The sequence below is a fragment of the Lampris incognitus genome, chromosome 5 (assembly GCF_029633865.1).
Source record: "Lampris incognitus isolate fLamInc1 chromosome 5, fLamInc1.hap2, whole genome shotgun sequence".
In the NCBI taxonomy this organism is placed as follows: domain Eukaryota; kingdom Metazoa; phylum Chordata; class Actinopteri; order Lampriformes; family Lampridae; genus Lampris; species Lampris incognitus.
Window position 1 is genome coordinate 53251260 of NC_079215.1, and position 23616 is coordinate 53274875.

A 23616-nucleotide genomic window follows, 5' to 3' on the forward strand; every position below is an offset into this window, starting at 1 on the left:
ACTTGACGCAGATTACCATACTGATAGAACAAGGGTCGTAGGTCTGACCCTGCAGCCCTACCCTGTGTTATGTGTGTGTGTGTGTGTGTGTGTGTGTGTGTGTGTGTGTGTGTGTGTGTGTGTGTGTGTGTGTGTGTGTGTGTGTGTTTTGAGATACCATCTAAACTCCAGAGATCAAAGTTTTTTTTCCCCCGTTTTTTTTTTTTCCAGAGGTGGGGTGGGGTGGGGGGAGCAGGGATTTCCCCCCTCGTTCTCCCTCCTCCCCTCTCCTTTTCTTTCTCCCGCTCGCCCTCAGCCTCCTTTTCTTTGGAAAGCTGCTCCCTGTCACAGTGGATGCACAAGGGGGTGAGAGGTCAGCTCGGCATTCTCAGTAAAGACCATTCACACTTTTTGATTTTTTTGATTTTTTTTTTTGTTTTTTTGTTCCTGTAAGGCAGAATTCGGAGCGACCGCCGTAAGTTCTCGGACGAAACCGACACACACAGCTCGGAGAACACCGAGATGATCGCTGAGGAAATCATTTGCCGTATGAATGGGAAAAAAAACACACACACCCAACAACACACACACAACACACCCCTCGCAAACACTGCACACACACACACACACACACAAAACCACTGCGTGGAGGAGAATGGGTGGAGACACAATGCTCCCCTTTTGGCCCCACAAGTCAAGTTCTCCCATTCACTCCCATTTATCCAGATTCTGCCCCCATCCACCCCCTACTTCCCCTTGCTTTGGCTGAGGGCACAGGTCACCACAGGGCTTTACCCCCACACACTCCTGCTGACGCAGACACCGCCCCCCCCACACACACACACACACATATAAACCAACCCCGCCCTCCAGCAGTCCCCACCCGCTGCATAGCTGCATTTTCCGTCTTCATAAATGAGATACATAGGCTTACACACATACACATGTGTGTGTGTGTCCAAACTGGGCCACACACAACCAGCTGCTGCGCACAACCCAGCTGCTGCACATACACTTCTGCAAACAAGCCGGTGTGTGGGTTCGGCAGGGCGGGGTTTAAAATCAGGTGCAGCTGAGTAGATCAATAATAATGATATCAATAACGATATCACTTCAGGTTATTGATCCCCTTTGGGTATTTACTTTTCACTTGCCCCTCCTTGTTAGACAGGTCAGAGTGCAAAAGAAGGGCATTTTGAGCACGGCGCTCCCTTCAGCCGGTAGGCCGTTAACGTAGTTTTAGGGTCAAGGGCACTTCAGCAGCTTGACGAACCCAGGACGACGCCTCGTCCCTTCGGTGAAGCTCCCACCGGAACCGAAATACTCACGTGGAGCGTAAAGAACCGAGCAACCGTATTTTTAGGCACCGGGTACCACGAAAGCTCTGTAAACGTGTTGGCCCACGACAGAGAACTTCTTTTGTGAAGTTAAACTAGTGAAAGGAATACGGCAGTGTACTCTAGTAAGACTGAGGAGACGGTCGGGGGGGGGGGTCAGTGAGGATGTGTCTTTAGGGTTCAGGGCCGGTGCCAGAGTACGAGGAACGGATGGGCGGTCAACTCTGGCCGGAGGGGGGGGGGCATTTTGCTCACCTCACATAGCAGCTTTTATTAAGAGTATAATTAACATTATCCGGTTTCATGAAAGAAATGAACTATGACAGAGAGGCGTACATATACATACTATCCACTCAGGGGTGCACGCACTACACCCACAAAACCAGAGGTTATAAACTATGATGTCGGGGGGGGGGGTCTGTTAAATACCCTGCATGTAATACAGTACTGCAAGAGGAAATTCTTCTTTGGGGGGATCCCCCCCCCACTTTTTCTCCCCAGTTGTATCCGGCCAATTACCCCACTCTTCCGAGCCGTCCGGGTCACTGCTCCACCCCCCTCTGCCGATCCGGGGAGGGCTGCAGACTACCACCTGCCTCCTCCGATACACGTGGGGTCGCCAGCCGCTTCTTTTCACCTGACAGTGAGGAGTTTCGCCAGGGGGACGTAGCGCGTGGGAGGATCACGCTATTCCCCCCAGTTCCCCCTCCCCCTCCCCCTCGAACAGGCGCCCCGACCGCCCAGAGGAGGCGCTAGTGCAGCGACCATGACACGTATCCACGTCCGGCTTCCCGCCCGCAGACACGGCCCATTGTGTGCGTAGGGACGCCCGACCAAGCCGGAAGTAACACGGAGACTAGAACCGGCGATGCCCGTGGTGGCAGGAAACGGAATAGACCGCCACGCCACCCGGACGCCCGCAAGAGGAAACGCTACCTATACAATTGGGCCACCACCTTCACAGGGCACACACTAAATCTAAGGATAACCAACATCCTTCGGGCCACATTAAGAAGCCTATGCGTAATTACACAACCATATACGCGCTCGTCCAGAAACGTAGCCACGATTACGGAAGTGCGAACAACACCACTCTTCCAACAGCACGGTGTCTAAAGCAGGGCAGACATTTCCCCCAAGGTGCGTGAGGGGATTTATGGACTCACCGCCAGAGCAGGATGGAGTCGCCGACTGTGGCCGCAGAGCTGAGCTAACACCCGGCCGAATCATTTAGCCGGAGCTCGGCTCGCCTTGTTTACCGCCAAGAAAACGTCCGCTTTAGCGCCGCCCATCTGACGCCGCTACGTAACGGCACGCTCAACCTTGTCTTCTGATTGGCTGGTCATGCAACGCGGATATGGTGGTTGTTTTTAATTGGCTAGACGGGGGGGGGTTATTTTTACTAAGAAACGCAAACTATCACCGTTTTTTTGCTTTATTTTGCGTTACATTGTTACGTCTTCCGATAGACTCTTATTTTGATAAGCGTTTGTCAAGCGTAAAGAGTTCCACGTTCACAGAGTTCACTTCCTGTTAGTCATTGGAAGACGCCGGCTGAATCTGTACACAGGCAATGTAATATACTACTATCATACTTATAAGTTAATGTTAAAAATTATATTTACATTAAAAAAATCATTTAATGTTTGTAATTTTTAAAAAACCGTTTTATTTACATGTATTTACATAGGGAAGAGCAGATGTTGCCAACAAAATGGTGATTGTTTGTATTCTGTGTGTGTAAGATGGTGTAAAGAGCCAGAGTAAACAGCAAGTAAAGCTTACTGCGACCCAGCTCATCATAGTCGAGGAAGAGTTTAGCTAGTTGTGTAGCTGCAGTTGCTACACTGTAGCGAGGACAACACAATTTCAGTTATATTGTTTTTGCCAGGGAGAGAATTCAGCTGAGGGGGCACAGTAACCTTATTGGACAGGCCTGGACCCCCCCCCCCACAAGGCCCACCCATAACACCGACGCTGTTTAGGTTGCGGGTTGCTTTGTCTTCTTTGAAGGGAAGATGTTCAAGCCCAGTGTGTTAGATAAAGAAGAGCGAGGCAGCCTGGTTATACATAACACTACGTCCCCCGTCTCCCTGGGATGGATGTGATGGGTCCTGAGTGTATCGTCAAAGGACCGTGTGATGATATGAGACTCCTGCTGCCATCTGTGTGTGTGTGTGTGTGTGTGTGTGTGTGTGTGTGTGTGTGTGTGTGTGTGTGTGTACTTGCATATATCTTCACCTATGACAATGTCACAAACGCTTTTTTGTGTGAATGTATGAATCCACGTGCACTCTCATGGATGTGAGGTTGCATGATGGAGAAAGTGTGTGTGTGTGCGTGCACGCGTGTGCGTGTGTGTGTGTCCGATCATGTCAGTGCATGCTGTTCCCCCGTCGTCCCTTGCTGTGTGAGTGTGTCATTATCCTGCGGGAGCCGCTCTAATGGAAGCTGTGATTAGCAAAGCTGTTAATTAGACCACAGAGCCAACCGCGCAGACCTCGGCCGCCACACTCACACTGCAGATGGAACACACGTACAATGAAGTGATGCGGAGCCACACGATGCTCCAGTGGAGCATTGTGGGTGCCTCAGTGGGACAAATAAAGCCATACAGTTTGCTTCTTTTTTTTTTTAACTCCCAACGACTACCGCTGGAGCCGTGTTGTAGCAGCACTACGAGCCAAAGCTGACAGGCCAGGTACATTTAGTCAGTATGAGAATGAAATAATAGAATAGGGGTTGACCGGACAACACAAACTACCGCACAAGTCCCTGCCAAAATACTGGCAGGACAGTCTGGTATGCGTAACGAAACTCTCGGCTGACTCATATTTGACTTTTGATGTGGATGTGCGGCAGCTAGCGAGAGAGCAGACAGGTGCAGGCAGATACATGTGCAGTGGGACGAAACAGAAATGCTTTTAAAGGAAACAAAACACAAGCAAACACACAACAGGCGATGTGTTTAGGTTTTCTGAATCCTTTGCTGTTACACAATGGTCAACAATGGCAGCAATGCAACATTTCTGCAGTTTGGCTCCGATACAAAAGTGGACTTTTCTGTCTGCATTGTGTGTGTGTGTGTGTGTACATGTGTGTGCATGTGTGCGCACTTGTCAGTGTCTGCATCAGAGAGAGTCATGGAGATAGTGTGTGTGTGTGTGCGCTTGTGTGTGTGTGTGTGTGTGTGCATTTGTCAGTGTCTGCATCAGAGTCATGGAGATAGTGTGTGTGTGTGTGTGTACACATCGCTTGTGTGTGTGTGCACGTGTCAGTGTGTTCATGAATGAAATAGAGAGCAAGAGTATAAGAGTTTGTGTGTGTGTGTGTGTGTGTGTGTGTGTGTGTGTGTGTGTGTGTGTGTGTGTGTGTGTAACTCTGTTAGGTCTTAAGGCTTCCTGCTCTGTTGGTGAGGAGTTGGGCCGTATCCGAGCGGATCAGAACATTCAGTGCACACTAGGGTTTCTGTGTTTTTGAAAAGTAGAGCCAGTGGGAATAGGGCCTCAGAGCTATGAGTGATTGTGTGTGCGTGTGTATGTGTGTGTGTGTGTGTGTGAGAGAGAGAAAGAAACTGAGCGAGGACGATGGAGAGAGAGAGAGAGAGAGAGAGAGAGAGAGAGAGGGAGAGCCCCCAGTGGCGTTCTGTCACCCCCCCTCTGCTCCGACATCTGGTCCTGTCTCATTTACCGTAGGAGACTGTCTCGGTGATGACTTTTTAATGCCGCTGACACGGTTACACCGTAAACATACCACACAGACACACAAACATATGCCTGCCTGCACACGTGAGAAGTTACACATGCGGACAGGCACACTCACACGTCAGTGCAGAGTGTCTGCAGCGCTGCTCCAACATGGAAACATATATGATCAATAGTCCATGCATAAACCAGTCAGTTGCCCGGTCAGACAACGGTAGCAAATACAGACGTTAGCTGGATCAAGATGTTCGGCTGGGAACTTTCAAAAATCCTACACACACCAACACACACATATTCTCAAACAGATACATGCAGACACACACACACACACATATATTGATATATGTTAATATGTGCACTGGTATTGATTCTCGTGTGTTTGGTTTTCTCACTTTGTGCTTGCTATATAGATATATATATATATATCTATATAGCTGCATCTATATCTGCATGTAAATCTGTACCTATGAATATTTACAAGCTGCCTTTCTTAACACTTTGGGTGATGGTCATTTTAAAGCACACACGCCCACCCACACATACTCTAAATGCAGTTTTGCTCACCTTCGTCCCTCTTCCTCTTGCCTGCGTCGGCAGCTGAGCTGATACCCAGAATGCCACTGATGGAATAGGAGGAGCCAGCCGAGTCGCTGGTTACCGCGGAGACCTGTGTAGCAGCCACGGACGTTGCTACGTAGAGACCACATGACATGACACACAGGTCAGTTGGACGGTGACAGTGACAGAATGAGACAGCAGGTGTTACATGTTGTTGCGTCATTTTGGGTTTCGGGGTCCTTTGTGTACCGGGATGTTGTATTACCCTGGGGGACCCCTTGAACAAAATCACAATCCAGAAATTTGCAGGATTTCAACAAGCACACAAGCAGTAAAATCAAAAACAGGAGGATTCTGAAATCTGACTACAGTTCTGAGACGGTGTAGTGGTCTTACTCGCAGGATCTGGGACCATACGAGACATCTTGTGATCTCTAATCCGTTTTAGTCTGAGTGGTATTGACCAGTCAGATTTGAGTAGACAGTGATTTTTTTTGCCCCCCCCCTCCTTTTTTTTTCTACCCCGAGTCGCCGCTCCACCCCCTCGGCCGATCCCGGTAGGGCTGCGGTCTACCACGTGCCTCCTCCGATACACGTGGAGTCGCCAGCCACTTCTTTTCACCTGACAGTGAGGAGTTTCGCCAGGGGGACGTAGCGCGTGGGAGGATCACGCTGTTCCCCCCAGCCAGGCGCCCCGACCGACCAGAGGAGGCGCTAGTGCAGCGACCAGGACACATACCCACACCCAGCTTCCCACCCGCAGACACGGCCAAATGTGTCTGTAGGGACGCCCGACCAAGCCGGAGGTAACGCGGGGGGATTCGAACCGACGATCCTAGGCGGTGATTTCTACAGGAACGTGCTTAGGTTGCACGTTGGTAACAGTCCGTGCGGGGAGTGAATGAGGTGGAACGCAGTGGTCGAAATGTCGTCTGGACCTATACAAACCTACAACAAGTCTCGATGTGTGTGTCTTGTGCGGAAAAGTTGAAAAAAAAGCAAGCAAGTCTGACAGTGCGCCCTCTACAGGCATAAACAATCCAACAACGATGTGCTCCACGAACAGTCCAGCTTAGTAGAGCACCGAGTGCTTATCCAAACGCACCACAAGACGCTCGACTCACGTCGCCTACTTGTGAAATCACCCGGTCGTGGACATCGTCTCTCGACTCCAACTCCAACGCCGTCGCGGACGCGTCTCAGATCGCTAACCCCACGGTAAACAATGGCGGGTGCACGGAAGAGGAAGTCGTCGACAGGAAACGGAAGCGAGCAGCCGGCAGCTACACCGGAAGCCCCGAAATATTGGCCGTGGTCGCCCAGGGTTTCCGAGATCGGACGTCGTGTATAAATCCCGGCCATCGACCCTTTTCTCTCAGTAAAGAATAAAACATTTTAACGGAGCGGTTGAAGGGCTTACCCGTCACTTAAGATGCCGCACCGCGAGTTCTCGGGACGGAACCACGGTAACACCCGTCACGGCATCACAGCCCCAATAACCCGTTTCGTTTAGCGGGATTAAGTTTGACTTTTGGCTTGGCTCTTCCACAAAAACCACTCAAGGCATTGTCGGTGAACTTTCAAATGACACTTATATCCGGAGAAAGGCGATATTCACACACGTCCCCTAATGAAAAACCAGCGACGACGAGCAACTTCTGTGGAAAGCGTCGCCCGTTCGAGAGCGCGGTTGAACTGACGCGCGTTCAGGTTCACTTGGCTGCTGTTTCAGATGGAACGTGACGTACCTTTAAGAAATAAACCACTCTGTGATGTCACAGAAACGGCCCGAGACAGTGGCGTGGGTTACATTGTTGCACAAAAAGCGGGCATTTCAGTGAGGCTGCCGCACGCGAGGGTCATGATGCGACTTCGCGTGGATGCAGTGTTGGAAAAGAGCAGCGACTGTTCAAATGTCAAACTACTTTAATGCATGCAGCTCTCGCCCACACACACAAAACAAGACAACATGGTGCAACCTACAAAAAGACTCGCTGGCCGATCGCCAGGGGGTCGCTCCCCCCTTAGTCGAGCGGTTAGCGATGTCGCCTTGTGACGCAGTACACCTCGTATCGAATCCCGCAACGGGCGAGAAAATAGCTCGATGGCAGCGGTGGGATCCGGAAGCGTGCAGATCCTCGTGAGTCTCGTCGGAGCGCGGGTTTAGCTTCCGGGAGAGGGTGACTACTGTAACCTACTAAAAAATACTCGCTGTCGTCTTGTGGCGTAGTACACCTCGGATCGAATCCCGCAGCAGGCGGAAAAAAATGCTTAGTTACAATAGCGTCTAAATAACGCTGCTGGACACACACATCCCACACATGTACCGAAAACTGATCAAGTGGAAAAAAGCAACAACACTGGACTCAAAAAATAAGTTTAAAAAAATCGGAAATATTGTGGGTGAGGCGGCAGAGTGACCACGCAGTTAGAGAAGCCGTCCTGCAGCCAGAGGGTCTCGGGTTCAATCCCAGCCAAGTATCATCTAGAGATGTCCACGAAGAACGATGCTGAATTTCTACACGCCTACCATTTATTATTTATTGCATTTCTAGCTTTTATTTGACACGACAAAGCAAAGGTCCCGTGGCCAGATTCAAACCTGGGATGCTGCGTAAAGGCCTGAGCACTACATGGTACACTCATCCGACAGGCTGAGCCACCGGACACCCTCCACTAAATAGAAGTCCAAGATAAAGGACTAAATAAATCTGTATTTAACATCTTGTACCTTTAACCGGGAGAGCCACGAGCTGCCTCCGGATCCTGCCGTAAAACCACAACCTACAGCCAAGAGAAACAACCCCGAAGCCCCGACGTAAGCCAGATACCCCTCATACTACTCTGAACCCCCCCCCCGGACCCCGCCGTGACGTAATCCTCTGACGCGTCAGGTGCCTCGGGTCTGCACTGAAACCACGGGAGAGACAAAGGAAAGGACTCGGTCTCTGTTTTCATCCTCCATGTCTCCCCCCCCCTCCCCCCTTTTTCTCCTTCCGTCCCCCGAGGACACAAGTTCCTCTCTAGGTGACGGAGCCACGGACTTGTCACCGCTTCGCACGCACGCTCGCACACGCAGGCGCACAAACATGCGATGTATCCGACTCCCCGGTCCCTTATCTGTGTCCCTGTCAGCGGACGTGGGTCTGAGTGACAGTACGGTGTCCCGCGAGGGACAGAAAGGTGAGGAGACATCCTAATCCTCTCTCCCAGCAGACCATCAAACACACACAGAGAGAGAGAGAGAGAGAGAGAGAGAGAGAGAGAGAGAGAGAGAAAAACAACAACAAACCGCAGGACCGAACTCCCTCCCTGCCGTTATTCCTCCGCTAAGGACCTGCAGAATATAACGAATGCATATCCCTCGTCCCCCCCCCTCCCCCATCACTTGATTTGGCACTTCAATTATCTGATTTTCTTTTCTCTTTCTTTACACTTTTCTTTTTTTTTTTTTTTTCCCTCCCCACATAATGCTTTCATCCTCCAAATCCAAATGTTCAATTTTCCGCCTGGGAGTGGGATCCATTTATCTATGTAATCTGTGAGTGGGTTTCCGAGTGTGTGTGTGTGCGTGTGTGCGCGTGTGCGTGTGTGCACGCGCCCTCTGCATGTGTGCATGAGGAAGGAATCAGCGAACAGCTTGTGTGAAATTAATTTAGATGAAGAGACAAAGTGAGATTATGAAGATCTGAGAGACACCGACACACAATCTCCATTGTGAGCCGGGGAAAAAAAAGAGCGAGTAAGAAAGAGAGAGAGAGAGAGAGAGAGAGAGAGAGAGAGAGAGAGAGAGAGAGAGAGAGATGCCCCCATATTTATTTGTATTCCGAGGTATTTACTGGATATGACGAGACGTTAGTGATGCTTGAAATCGGCATCACTTCAGACAGGGACGTGACCAAGGGTGGATAAAAAATAAAAAATAAATAGAAATCCTCTCTCCACGCATTTCCTTTATGCCCTGCTCACTATAACTGGAATCCATATGACGCTAATAGAGACTGGACGTGAAAACGTTGTTATAAAAAAAAAATATTCCCACGGTGTACATGTCGACGTTAGAGCCACACTCTGAATCGGAAGTGCAGGGATGCCGACACACACGAATCAGGGCTCGAACTTGCGTCACGCCATTTACCGGGCTCGAACTGTAAACCGGGGGCCGCGCTGCCGCTCAGAGTGTGACCACGTGGTACGTGTCGCCGGGAGCGTATATGCCCAGAATTTCAAGACGTTAAACTGCTGTCAATGCGGCGGTCTCTGTAGTCCCCGAGGGACCCCGGTAGAAGGCGGGGTGGTGTTGTGGGGTGTCACGGGGGGGTGGGGTGGGGTGGGGTGGGGGTGGGATTATGTTTTTTAACAGCCGGGGCCTACCTAGATTGTGAGCTGACACTGAGCCCGTTTGGCCGGGAGGCTGCTGGACCTTAGTCCGAATGATCCTGCAGAAGAAGAGAACAGATATTAGTAGGTGTGTGTGTGTGTGTGTGTGTGTGTGTGTGTGTGTGTGTGTGTGTGTGTGTGTGTGTGTGTGTGTGTGAGTGTGTGTGTGTGGTGGCAGTGGGGGTGGTGGGGGTAAGCGGGGGGTGGGGTGGGGTTGGGGGGGTATTGAATAAAAGAGTGACAGAGAGAACATGACCATCGTGGGAGCACCACTCTGGCTCTGTGTGTGTGTGTGTGTGTGTGTGTGTGTGTGTGTGTGTGTGTGTGTGTGTGTGTGTGTGTGTGTGTGTGTGTGTGTGTGTGAAGTGGCTGAGGCAGGCTGACATGGCAGAGGGGCCTCACACTTCCTGCTTGGCTGCTCATGCAAGCCTTTTCTTCTTCCTCTCCTTCCTGCTCCTTTCCTCCGCTCTCTTTTCCCTTCCTTCCCTCACCTTTCTTCATTCTCACTGTTCTTTTCCTTGCTCCCTCTTTCTCTTAATCCCTCCCTCTCTCTCTCTTCCCCCTCTCTCTGTCTGTCTGTGTGTCTCTCCCCCTCTCCCTCTCTCTCTGTCTGTCTCTCTCTCTCTCTCTCTCCCTCTCTCTCTATGCTCAGGGGAAAGGGTTGTCATTGTACCACCGTGTTGAACCACTGAGCTGCAGCCACTTCATACATATGGAGACTGGGGCCTCTTTACTATTCTCCACTCCTCACCAGCCTACTCTCGACCCCCCACCCCACCCCACCCCCGTCCATAAACACACACACACACACACACACACACACACAGACAGACAGACACACACACATTTATAGGCATACTTCTCACAAAATCCCCACCACAATAAATCAAACATAGAAATATTAATCAAAATGCACACTCACATACAACACACACACACATACAACACACACACACACATACACACACATGCATACAACACACATACACACAAACACACACACATGCGTGCACACACAACACAAACACACACACAATTATAGGCATACGTTTGGCAAAGTCCCACCACAATAAATCAAACGTAGAAATATTAATCAATACACACTCACATACAACACACACACACATACAATACACACATACAACACATACAATACACACATACAACACACAAACAAACACACACATACAACACACACATACAACACACACACACATACACACACATACAACACACACATACAACACACACACACACACATACAACACACACACACACATACAACACACACACACACACACACATATAAAACACACACACATGGAGTGCTGTGGGGCGCCTACCTGTTGATGGAGCTGACGCTGGGCACACTGTCGTTGTCGCACACTCTCTCAGCCAGGAGCCTGTCTCGGATCTCCCAGGCAAACATGGTGGGGTTTTGGCGTTTGTAATCGGCGATCTTGTCGACCACTTTGGGTGTAGCAACCTTTGGTTTGGATCCCCCAATCACCCCGGGGCGGATGCTCCCCGTCTCGTAGTACCTGCCGGTCGCGCCGAGGACACACAACGTCATTTGTCACCGCGAGGGAGAGCGTTTTAAAGATGGGCCAGGACATTAAGACGGGCCCTGCACTGTTACTGCCCATGAGCTCGTGTCTGCAGCTGTTTCGGTCACCTGGTTATCGCCCCGTCCCACCGCAACTCTTCCCCCACCCGGCCCCTTAATGTGCAACTGACCTTCCCACCCTAGTCAGTACTGCAGAGTCCCACCCCCTCTAAATCCTGGGAAACGTTACCCCGTACCGTTCACCTCTACTTCCGCCTGATCCGGAGGCGGATGACCCCCCCTCCGGCCTTTTGCTCGGGGTCTTGTTATGTCACTTCGCACTTCTTCATTCTGGATCATTTTTCTCTAAATGCTGTGGCATGAACAGCTTTCCTCATCACAAGAGCTCATCCATCCATCCATCCATCCAACCATCCATCCATCCATCCATCCATCCATCCATCCATCCATCCATCCATCCATCCATCCAACCATCCATCCATCCATCCAACCATCCATCCATCCATCCATCCATCCATCCATCCATCCATCCATCCATCCAACCATCCATCCATCCATCCAACCATCCATCCATCCATCCAACCATCCATCCATCCATCCATCCATCAATCCAACCATCCATCCATCCATCCATCCATCCATCCATCCATCCATCCATTATCCGAACCGCTTATCCTGCTCTCAGGGCCGTGAGGATGCTGGAGCCTATCCCAGCAGTCACTGGGCGGCAGGCGGGGAGACACCCTGGACATCACAGGAGACACCCTGGACATCACAGGAGACCCCCTGGACATCACAGGAGACACCCTGGACATCACAGCCCCCCCCCACACACACACACACACCTATCTCCTTTGGACTGTGGGAGGAAACGGGAGCACCCCCGGAGGAAACCCACGCATACACGGGGAGAACATGCAAACTCCACACAGAGGACGGCCCCCAAGGTCGGACTACCCCGGGGCTCGAACCCGGGACCTTCTCGCTGTGAGGCGAGCGCGCTAACCGCTGTGCCACCGTGCCGCCCGCTATAAGAACTCATAATATTGGAAATATCAATAAGCTTAATTTACTGCTCCGCTAACCCTAAACGGCCCCGGATAGGATCGTTAGCAGAAAGACTAAATGGCCCAAGTTGTAAATGGAATGCAAGCCCGTGTCTCTCTCCCGACACCTCCGATACCTGACACACACACACTCCCGAACAGAGGTTCAGGCATTTCATGTCCACCATGGCTATTTCATGAATGTATTTGCATGCAGAAGGGGCAAGGGGGCAGGGGGTAGGAGGACACACGCTACACAGCTTGCAGAAAAGGGGGGGGGGATGCTGTGTGTGGATGCAAGCTGTCAGTCAGTCTTAAACCTTCCATCCTCCTCTCTCTCTCTCTCTCTCTCTCTCTCTCTCTCTCTCTCTGTCTCTGTCTCCCCACCGCTGTACGGTGGAGTAATCCCTTCCATGATGATGTGTTTGTGAATATGTGTATTTCCTTGTCTTTCTGGTGTGTGTGTTTGTGTGTGTGTGTGTGTGTGTTTGTACGTAAGTGAATGTGTGGAATTCTACCACTCACAGCTGGAGTAAAAACACAGCTAAAGGAAAAACAATCTATTTTCAAATGGAAAACTATTTAAATTATTCACAGCTGAATCATTGGTGAATAAACGAGCATGGTTATTGATATCCACACATTGGCAACCCAACACACAGGCAGACACGCACACACGCACGCAGACACACACACACACACACACACACACACACACACACACACACACACACACACACACACACACACAGGGTGGTGGAGTTTGTGTTTTTGTTCTACTGGCACCAGAGAGACAGAGAGAAGAGGATAAAACAGCCGCCCCCCCCAGTAACGCTTCACTGGGTTGAACAGCCAGGACAGAGGAGGCAGAGAGAGAGAGCGAGAGAGGGAGAGAGAGAGAGAGAGAGAGAGAGAGAGAGAGAGAGAGAGAGAGAGAGAGAGAGAGAGAAAGCATGACCAGAACAATGAGCAACACATTTTTTGATATAGCTAAGGGTCGCTGTAGCTAATCCCCCCATGTCCCCACCAGTGGTCTCCCTCCCTCCATTGCTCTGTTCTTTCTCTTCTCTCTCTCCCTCTCTCTCTCTCTCTCTCTCTATCTCTTCTCTCTCTCTCTCTCTCTCTCTCTCTCTCTCTATTTTTCAACTCCCCTTTCCCTTTTGATTCTGCTCCTTGCTCTGTTTTTTTCTCTCATTCTTCCCTTCCTGTGTCTTTTTTTTTTTAAACCGGGCAGAAATATGGTACCACTTTCATTTTGATGCAAATTCTAAAAAGTGATGAATCTTTTCCCCTTTTGTGCCCTTTTCTTCTCCGGGGGACAGAACGAGCAGGGATTTACTCTCAAATTTAGCTTCGGAGAGGGAGAGACGGAGCGCGTGAGCGAGAGAGAGAGAGAGCGCGCACGCGAGAGAGAGAGGAAGTGGGGGGGAGAGGGAGGGAAATATGGAGGTGTGAAAGGGAAATACATAATAGAGAGGTGAATGAGATGGTCCAAAAAAAAGGGGGGGGGGAATAGTGAATATAAGGAGAGAAACAGGGGAGTAGAGAGTAGGGTGAAGGGGGTGAGAGGGGGGCAAAGAGGGAGGGAAGAGAGACGGTAAAGGGGGGGGGAGTACAGTTTGTTCCTGTTGAGGGACCTGGGAGAGGCGGCGGTGGAGTGGACATCCAGATTACGGGGGCCGTCTGCAGCGAGGACTTGTTGAGGCAGGCTCGCTCATCGTGACCTGAATCGCGTCTTCGCTCGAGTCTGTTCAGCGGCTGCGGAAAGATGGCTGCCTGCTGGATTAGCCTTGCTCGGTCCTCCCTATCTGTCCAACGGGGCTTTGCAACAAATCGGTTTTGCACCCCCCACCCCCACCCACCCACTCGCTCATTCGCTATTCTTCATTTTCGGGGCCAGTAATGTGAGAAATCAAACAGTGGAAATGCGAAATCCAGAGCTGTCACGGCCTCCGTATGAACGCGGACGTCAGCGCGTGGTCTAGGTCAGAGCCCGAGAAAGAGCGAGTTGCGTCAACTCCGTAGACGTCGATGGGCCAATCATTTGACAGCAATGGCGGATCGTGGGAGCCCCGGATGGTTCCAAACAGTGCGCATAGAGTATGTGTCACGTCGGAATATATTATCTATATATAAATGTAAAACTCTGAAGATATTGGTTAGTAGTGACCAGAGATCGCGGCTAAGCAGTTCATTTAAATGACCCGCCGAGCTTCGTTTGGAACTATTCGGCGGCTACATGAACCACGTGACCCTCTCGCGTTCTGACCCCCTCAATGACGCAACTCTCTCTTTCTAGGGCTCTGGTCTAGGTGTGTGTGTGTGTGTGTGTGCGTGTGTGTGTGTGTGTACGTGGTGGTCGTCTTACCTGCCCAGTATCTTGCTGACGCATCCGTGGCTGACTCGTAGCTGGCGGGAGATGTCACAGGGGCGGACCCCCTGGTGGGCGAGCTCTACGATTCGCTGTCGCACCACATCGGGGAGGGGCCTGCCATTTACGAACACGCCCCCGAGCTGGTTTACCCCGCCATGTCCTGGAGGGGAGACGCACAAAACAAGACGCGCGACGTGAGAAAGAGACCAGTGCTGAAAGCGGATAGAAGACAGAAGATCTGCACGAACAGATCGTTTATTTGTATTTTAGGATCCCCCCCCCCCTTTTCCTCCCCAATTTGGCCAATTACCCCACTCTTCCGAGCCGTCCCGGTCGCTGCTCCACCGCCTCTGCTGATCCGGGGGAGGGCAGCAGACTACCACATGCCTCCTCCGATACATGTGGAGTCGCCAGCCGCTTCTTTTCACCTGACAGTGAGGGAGTTTCGCCAGGGGGACGTAGCGCGTGAGAGGATCACGCTACCCCCCCCCCCAGTTCCCCCTCCGATCAGGCGCCCTGACCGACCAGAGGGGGCGCTAGTGCAGTGACCAGGACACACACCCACATCCGGCTTCCCACCAGCACACACGGCCAATTGTGTCTGTAGGGAGCACACACCGGCCAATTGTGTCTGTAGGGACCCCCCCCCGGGACCCCCCCCCCCAGGCCGGAGGCAACACGGGGATTCGAACCGGCGATCCCCGTGTTGGTATGCAACGGAATAGACCGCTACGCCACCCGGGCGCCCAAGACCAGATCATTTAGTCTTGGCGGTCAGTGTTGTAGGTCATACGTAACATTCAAGGTATATAACTCACAAAGGCAGCACGGACATTGAGGCACAGATCGGTGAAAAATGAGGGAAAGTTGTTTGCGAGCATCAAACATGAAAACAAACGTGGAGGTTTTTCGCTCTGCGAGCAACGAAAAGTTCAACAACAAGCATGACGCGCCGGAAGCTGCCGAATGAACCGCGTTTGTTGCGCGAGCGCTAAATGATCAAGCCTACAATGGACGACCAGCAAAACCCGGACGCCTAACGCGGCTCGCTTGCTGGTGTCTCGTGTTGACGTCATCTCCTGGGCTGCACACACCGACACTCACCGCCTCACCTCAGGAGGCCGCTGACTGGCCTTCATCACAGCGTGACCACGCGCTGCCATATCATCTCGTGGCTCTCACAAGCATGTTGCAACCAAAGAACATCTCACGTTACATTTTAATCTGGAGAGAAGCCTTCACATCCTTCTTTCTCCCCCTCCTTCCTCCCATCTCTCTTCGCCAATAAAGGGCTAAAGTAGCGTCGGGGGGGGGGGGGATGCTCTCTTAGGTCTAATTTAAAAGTAAAAATAACATTCTGATCTCATGGTTATTAAATTAAAAGTTTGCTTGTGTTAACTGACAGCTGGCTAAGCTTTATTCCTAAGACAGATAACAATGCACTAAGCCTGAACCCTCAGCAGAACAATAAGCTCTCTGGGGGGACCAGACAACCCCAAACAGCGGGCCTTGCCTACAGTAATCATTCAAAAATATTCTCAACAAATATCTGTTTAACGCCAAGTACAAGAAACTCACTATTCATTGTGAATGGGGGCTGTTTTTGTATTGTTCTCAAACTTTGACTGGTTAATAGTATGGCACCTTTTGTCTCTGGGCTTAGATGCAGAAGCTGCTGGTCTTTAATCAATTCTAACCAGCCTTGAATCAAATTACTATTTCATATATTTTCAATGATTGGTTGATCTTGGTTGGCATAATGGAAGCAGTCAGCGCACTGCAAAATTTCCCAGTTTGCCCTGAGTTCACCCCGGGCAGGCTAAAGCAACTGTTCCCAGTAAATGGAGGCATTCCAATTAATAATTGACCAACATCTGCCCCCGGCCCATTATGAACAGACTCTAATAAAATTCTGCTTAAAGACATGAAACTTCTTCCAGAGTGAAGTGGTACATAGAATACAATAGAATAGAACAGAACAGAAGGAATAGACTAGAATGGAATGGAATAGAATAGAACAGAACAGCAGAGAAGAGAAGAGAATAGAATATAGAATAAAAAGAACAGAACAGAATACAAAGAATAGAACAGAACAGCATAGATTAGAACAGAATTGGACGAATAGAACAGAACAGCATAGAATAGAACAGAACAGAACTAAACAGAATAGAATAGAATAGAACGGAACAGAATGGAATAGTATAGAATAGAACAATAGAACAGAATAGAATAGAATAGAACAAAATGGAATAGAAAAGAACAGCAGAATATAATAAAAAGAATAGAATAGAACAGGACAGAACAGAACAGGATAGAACAGAACAGAACAGAACAGGATAAAATAGAACAGAACAGGATAGAATAGAACAGAATGGAATCGGAAAGAACGGAGCAGAATAGAATAGAACGGAACGGAACAGAAGAGAAGAGAATAGAACAAAACAGAAAAGAATAGAACAGAACAGAATAGAATAGAATGGAACATAATAGAATAGAACATAATAGAATAGAATAGAATAACCGAGGCTAAAGTAAAGTTCAGCATAGCCTCATAGCATTAGGATTGTCATAATGTATATATCATTCAGCCCCTCTACAATAGCCACAGTAAACACCCGGTCGTAACTGTCCGCTTGATTTTCTTCTGGGTTTTTTTTTTCCGGATTGATTGAAGTTTAGATGATAAATGTGCCTCCAGAGTGGTGAATATCATTACAGAAGAGTTGCACTGAGGAAAATATAGAACTGAGCAGGTTGATATGTGATAAGATGGGCAGCAGTACCACATCGTAAATATGGAGAGAGTGACAGAGAGAGATAAAGACAGCGAGAGAGAGAGAGAGAGAGAGAGAGAGAGAGAGAGAGAGAGAGAGAGAGAGAGAGAGAGAGAGAGAGGGTGGAGAGAGAGAGGGGGGGTGGAGAGAAACCTTTTTATTTGAGTCAAAATCTATCTTTGCTTTTTCTCTTACAGTATATCTATCTCTCACCAAAGGCATGGTATAAATCACCCAGCATATTTTCTTAATACATAATCCACTACCTTTTGTATTACCATAGTGATTATGTCTTTAGGGGAATTACACACACACACACACACACACACACACACACACACACACACACACACACACACACACACACACACACACACACACACACACACACATGCCAGTACACACACAAAGATGAGAGCGCATACATTGATACGCGCGCACACACACACACAAACACAAACAAAAACCGTAATCCTTGCTGTGGGGGTGAAAGATTTTAAACACATTACCCCAGCAGGAACACCCCCCCACACATTGCCCCCAGCCACCCCACACCCCTAAAAAAGGAGCTGTCCATTGAACCTTTTTCCTTGTCTTCTTCTTTCATCTTCTTAATGCGGATGTACACACACATACGTACACAAGCACACACATCTGTCTCTGCCAGCAACAAACCAAATATGGAGGTGCTTAGGTAGAAAAACCGTATGAAGCTGTTTCCAAATGGCCACTCTCTTAATCACTTTTCATTAAAAAAGAATTTTTTTAAAAACACATCACAATGATGCATTTCTGTGGTTGGCAATTTGCAAATGAAAATGCTACTTTAGGAAAACACGGGACACTGGACCGCTAGTTACGCTGTACCATAAACAAAGCTGGCATGGTGACGCTGAAAACGTGAGTCAGGATGCGTCACACTGTGAGCTAAAACACATCCACATCTTACAACAGCGACGGGGAACAGTTGGATTACGTCAAACTTGTTAGCAAAAAGTCCACATATCCGCACTGTTGATTGTGACCGTGTCAGAGGATGGTGAGAAATTGTGAAATGGGATACATATTTTAAATGACATCTCTCTCTCTCTCTCTCTCTCTCTCACAACACTTTCATTTTAACCCGTGTCTTAACTTAAATCCTGATTCTAACCTTAACCCTATAAAACCTAAATGTAAAGTAGAACCTTGACGCAGTACAACCCTGCCAATCTCCCCGCTTAGAACAAAGATGTCCATCTTTCTAAGGATTTGTGCAATTATCCACAAATATTGCAATTCAGCCTCTCTCTCTCTCTCTCTCTCTCTCTCTCTCTCTCTCTCACACACACACGCACGCACACACACACATACATTAATATATACATAGCAAAAACACACGCACACAAGCAATAACACGCAGAGACAGACGTTTTCATATTCCTATACTCATCGGAAGTAATGGTAGCCTGTGTACAAGGGATAACTTTTCCTCCTCCTCCTCCTCCTTCCCCCTCCTCCACCCCCCCCCCCCCTCTCTCGCTCTCTCGCTGGGGGTGTGAGCGTGTGTGTTTACGCATAAATGCGTGTGCGCGCTTGCGACGGTTTTCCGGAGGCTGTGTAAAGGCATTATTCCCCGGCCCTTTCCATTTTGCTGAGACCCCTCCGCGCCGCCTTGGCGAAGAAAGGCTGGGCTTTCGCGGCGCGGCGCTTTATTGACGGCAAACAGCCGCGCGCGCGGTCCCCCTCGCCCGGATGTGAGGAGAGGCGGCCGGGGCGCTCGCGCTCTCCGTCTCGCAGATAAGAGTAAATGAAATGGCTCTTTTCAGCCTTCCCTATCTGGGCCGCGGCGTGAAATACGCCTCTCTTTTGTAAGGCGACGGAGACGGATGACTTGTGACCTACAAAAAAAAAAAAAAAAGAAGAAGAAGAAAAAAAAAAGAAAAACCTGCTGATAACTATTTATTCACTCATCTGTGTGTTTACTGTTGGCGTTAGGCGTTTAAGGCTCTCGCCGTTCTTGGGGACGGGGGATTATGTGTTTTCGAATTCATTTGGCGGCGCGTTGAACGGCGCAAAAAGGGCAAAAACGCGGCAACTTGAACGCTTCCGTCGGCGCATATGCGGGTGTCGGCCCGGGCGCTTAATCCTCCCAATCAGTACAACTGTTTTGTATGGGATGTGGAGGCTGTGTCGTTTCTATGCGCGATACTAGCCGGAGAAAAGTCGACCCATCTCTGTAAAGAAGCCAAATAATTTTAAAAAAAAAAAGAGAGAGAAAGAGAGAGAGAGAGAGAGAGAGAGAGAGAGAGAGAGAGAGAGAGAGAGAGAGAGAGGGAGAGGGAGAGAGAGAGAGAAGAAAGACGTGCCAGCGGTTGGCACTGCCAGCAGCTTCATTTTCCCCCTCGCTGGAGGAGACAGAAAGAGTAGGGGAGCGTTATAGGGATATGTAGACCAGTGGGGGTACAGGCAGTCTGAACCGGGGTCATTATCGGTCCCCGTTGTATTTTATTTATGTATCCGCTATGGAAGCGGACTTAAAAACCCAGCGCCTCCTTAACGTGTGATTGATTCACTGTGTCTTTCCGAGAGAGAGAGAGAGAGAGAGAGAGAGAGAGAGAAAAAAAAATACAGAGATAAAGAAAAATATATTCCGGCTCCCCCATCCAGAAAATAAGGTCCATTAGTTCTCTCTCTCCCTCTCTCGCTCTCTCTCGCGTGCGCGCGCGCGCACGGAGTAACGACCCCCAAAAAATAAAAGCAAATGAAAGAATAGCAAGGAAGGGTGCAGGCTCTAGCTTTCAGGAGGCTGGCGGTTTGGATGCAGGAATGGTTTTCCGGGGAAAACATGCAGCATTTGGCCGCGTGGAATATAGATGAAGCGGTCTGCTCCGCGTAAACAATGAGCCGGTCTCGGAGAGGCGCGCGGCGTGCAGGCGCAGGGGTGTTATTGTTTAGGGCAGACTTGGCCTATTTCATATGTCTGTCGGTGGAAAAGGGGTTCGAGGAAGGATGTGACGACAAAGGATTGGCTTATTTTATCCATAATTAATTTATAGACCCGACAACAGCATCCAACTTCTATGGATAACCCAAATTTAAAAAAAAAAATATTGTCTGATTAAAAACTATTGGGCCTAAATAAATAGGATCTACATGCACATGTTAACGAAGTGGATTAGAAAACAGAAAACACATTTCACTTTTTTTTTCAATCTCCAAGCATTTCGGGTTTTTGGAGACAAAATTTGGGTGTATTTAGAAAATAACAGATTTTAAAATGGTTCGATGTGGTTATTCAAATTGTGATCACGCCTATTTATTTTATTCCATGTAAGTGAGCGTTTATTTACCACTAGTGAACTACTGTTATAACCTGTGTAAGAGGATGTGACTGGGCCCATGTTGGTCAAGCTCTACGACTGGTGCCACAGCCTCGCCTCCTTCATATTCAACAGCCAACCATTACCATCTCAATGTGGGCTTCTGAAACCCGACTCATTATCATCACAATTATGATGTTTCACTTTTTTTTTAGACATCACTGCGAAATATGTCTGCTTCATTTTGAAATAAAGGAAAATACACACACACACACACACACACACACACACACACACACACACACACACACACACACACATTAAAAGTTTATCAGATCAAAGTCGATCAGAATGGATCCGCACATTTTCTTTCTATGTTGTGTGTGAAGTGTCGTTTAAAGAAAAAAAAGAAATACTATAATGAAGCTTGACAGAGATCTGACATCTTCACACGGATGTTATTCGTTGGACTTGTTCCGTGTCAACAACAACAAAACGTTTCGGTGGTTTAAACGGAGTAAGACGCGCCACTACCACAGCCTATACGGCACACACACACACACACACACACACACACACACACACACACGCACGCACGCACGCACGCACACACACACACACACACAGAATTCAACCCCCCCCCCCCAAATACCAGCAGCTAAACAACATTTCCACGCGTCACGGGCGATTCCTCCCGACTCCTCCACCTTTGACATTTGGGTGTAATCGTTTTAAAGCGTCCCTCGGCTTTGACTTTATAACTTTAGCTTCGCCGCCGTCAAAACCGCGGGTCGCCCGCGGGCGGGGAACTGGGGTCCGCGCGCTCCGCCGGACCGGGAAGCGAAGGTAACGCGGTTTGTCCTCGCTCCCGGCGTGTGCGCGCGTGTTTAATTTCTCTTAGCGCGCGGCGTGGCGCGCCGCGGGAGAAGCTCCGCCGTTCGCCCGGCGCGAGCGAACGGCTCTTCTTCCGCAGCCAGGCGGAAGTGAAATGCGGGGGGGGGGGGGCATTGTTTGGCTGCGCCGCAAGAAACGCAAAAAGGGTCCTCCCTGTTTTGAACAGTTGATTTAAAAAGTTTAACTTGCGGATGAAACTTAAGCTGCGATGGGCCCTGTCTATTGTTAGCCATTGTTTTTCTTTCTTTCTTTCTTGACCGATATATAGTATAGCTATAGCCTATAGGTCAACGACCGGAAGTCTTTTCAATTGGACATCAGATAGAGAGGCTAATACATATAACAAGTAGTCCTGCTGTTATAGTACTCGCATTATACATCCTTTGCTTGAGAAGAGGGAATAAGCGGAACCAGGGAATTTGATTAAATATCGAGTATTTGCAGCGCCATAGCCGAGTTTTGCGGAAAAGCAGAGGGCCCCTCGCTACGGGATTATAGATAACGATGCGTGTTCATATTTTACAACATTTAACTCGGGAAAACAAATCGGGGGATGGGGTGGGGGGGGGGCGTCCAGCTGCAGAGAGGTGGAGACGTGGGGGTGGGGGTTAAAGAGGAGAGAAGTGGAAGGAGTCAGCGACCTCATGCGCTGTTGCCCGCCATGTCACGAATGAGTGATCAAGTTCTCCCGTGCCGTCCTACACTCCTCTTCCCCGCGTGCAGGGCAGGCCGCGCGCCTCGTGAGACCTCAGAGGAAGCCCGCACGTCCCTCTACAGCTGTGTGTAGTGTACACCGTGGGTTCGCCCATAACCCAGTTAGGTGCCGAGACTGATGTCTGTGGCCCAACCAAAACAGGTCAAGTTCAGCTTTTAGTCATGCTTTGTTACCCCGGCGGGTCCGCTGCTTTCACACACACACACCCCCCCCCACACACACACGCACACATCACCCCCCCTCTCTCTCTCTCGCTCGCTTACTCTCTGACCCATGAACCCCTCACTCAACTCTCCCCCAAAGGGATAAACACAGCAAACGCCACACACAAAGCGTGTCATAAACCACGCACACCAAAACAACATACACCATTCATAAAATTGGTCTCTCTTCGCATCCATTCCCTTCTATGTATATATATATTTTTTTGCAGTTTCACGTTTGCCTATAAAATTAAATAATAAAGGACGGCAACACTGCGATTTCGTAATCTTGTATAAATAAATATTTATATTTAAAAAAAAACAGTCAGACACAGTGTTGTCCCCTGTAGCCGACATGAAAAACATCCTCAAGTTGCTTCTCATACAAAAAGCAGGAAACGGTCACCTGCAGCAACATTTTTGCTTATCGAGACCGACACTTAAACACAACCAGAAGAAGAAGAAGGGGGGGGGCAAAGGGATGCGCAAGAAGCGCTGGCTGAAAAATAGTTACTTACTGTGCATGGCCGCAAACGGGTCGTGCTTACAGTGAATCTCCATCAGTTAGGTGTAGCGGGTGGGGGGGATGGAGGCCCCTGCGGTATACGGGTCTTGAGATGCCACCAGACGCCTCGTCTCGATCGGTTTCGCACCGGCGGAGCGCGAATTAAAAAAAACCCAAAAATCACAAAAAGGGCAAAAGATCGCTCTTCCAATATCTCTGATCAATCCTTTCTGCTGTTGTTGCTGTTTTTTTTTTTTAACTTAAAAAAAAGTTGGGCT

General features: G+C 49.4%; 1 protein-coding gene across 1 annotated transcript in view; it reads right to left on the reverse strand.

Moving 5' to 3' along the window:
• The window catches only part of pax5 (paired box 5), a 50381-nt gene extending 26987 nt beyond the window's left edge, over positions 1-23394 (reverse strand). Inside the window, exons 1-5 of the mRNA XM_056279869.1 lie at positions 23352-23394; positions 14940-15105; positions 11302-11499; positions 9953-10017; positions 5585-5710 (exon numbers count right to left, since the gene is read on the reverse strand). Coding sequence (XP_056135844.1) covers positions 5585-5710; positions 9953-10017; positions 11302-11499; positions 14940-15105; positions 23352-23394 — 598 coding nt within the window. The remainder of the gene's footprint in view (positions 1-5584; positions 5711-9952; positions 10018-11301; positions 11500-14939; positions 15106-23351) is intronic.
• Between the last annotated feature and the right edge of the window lie 222 nt (positions 23395-23616).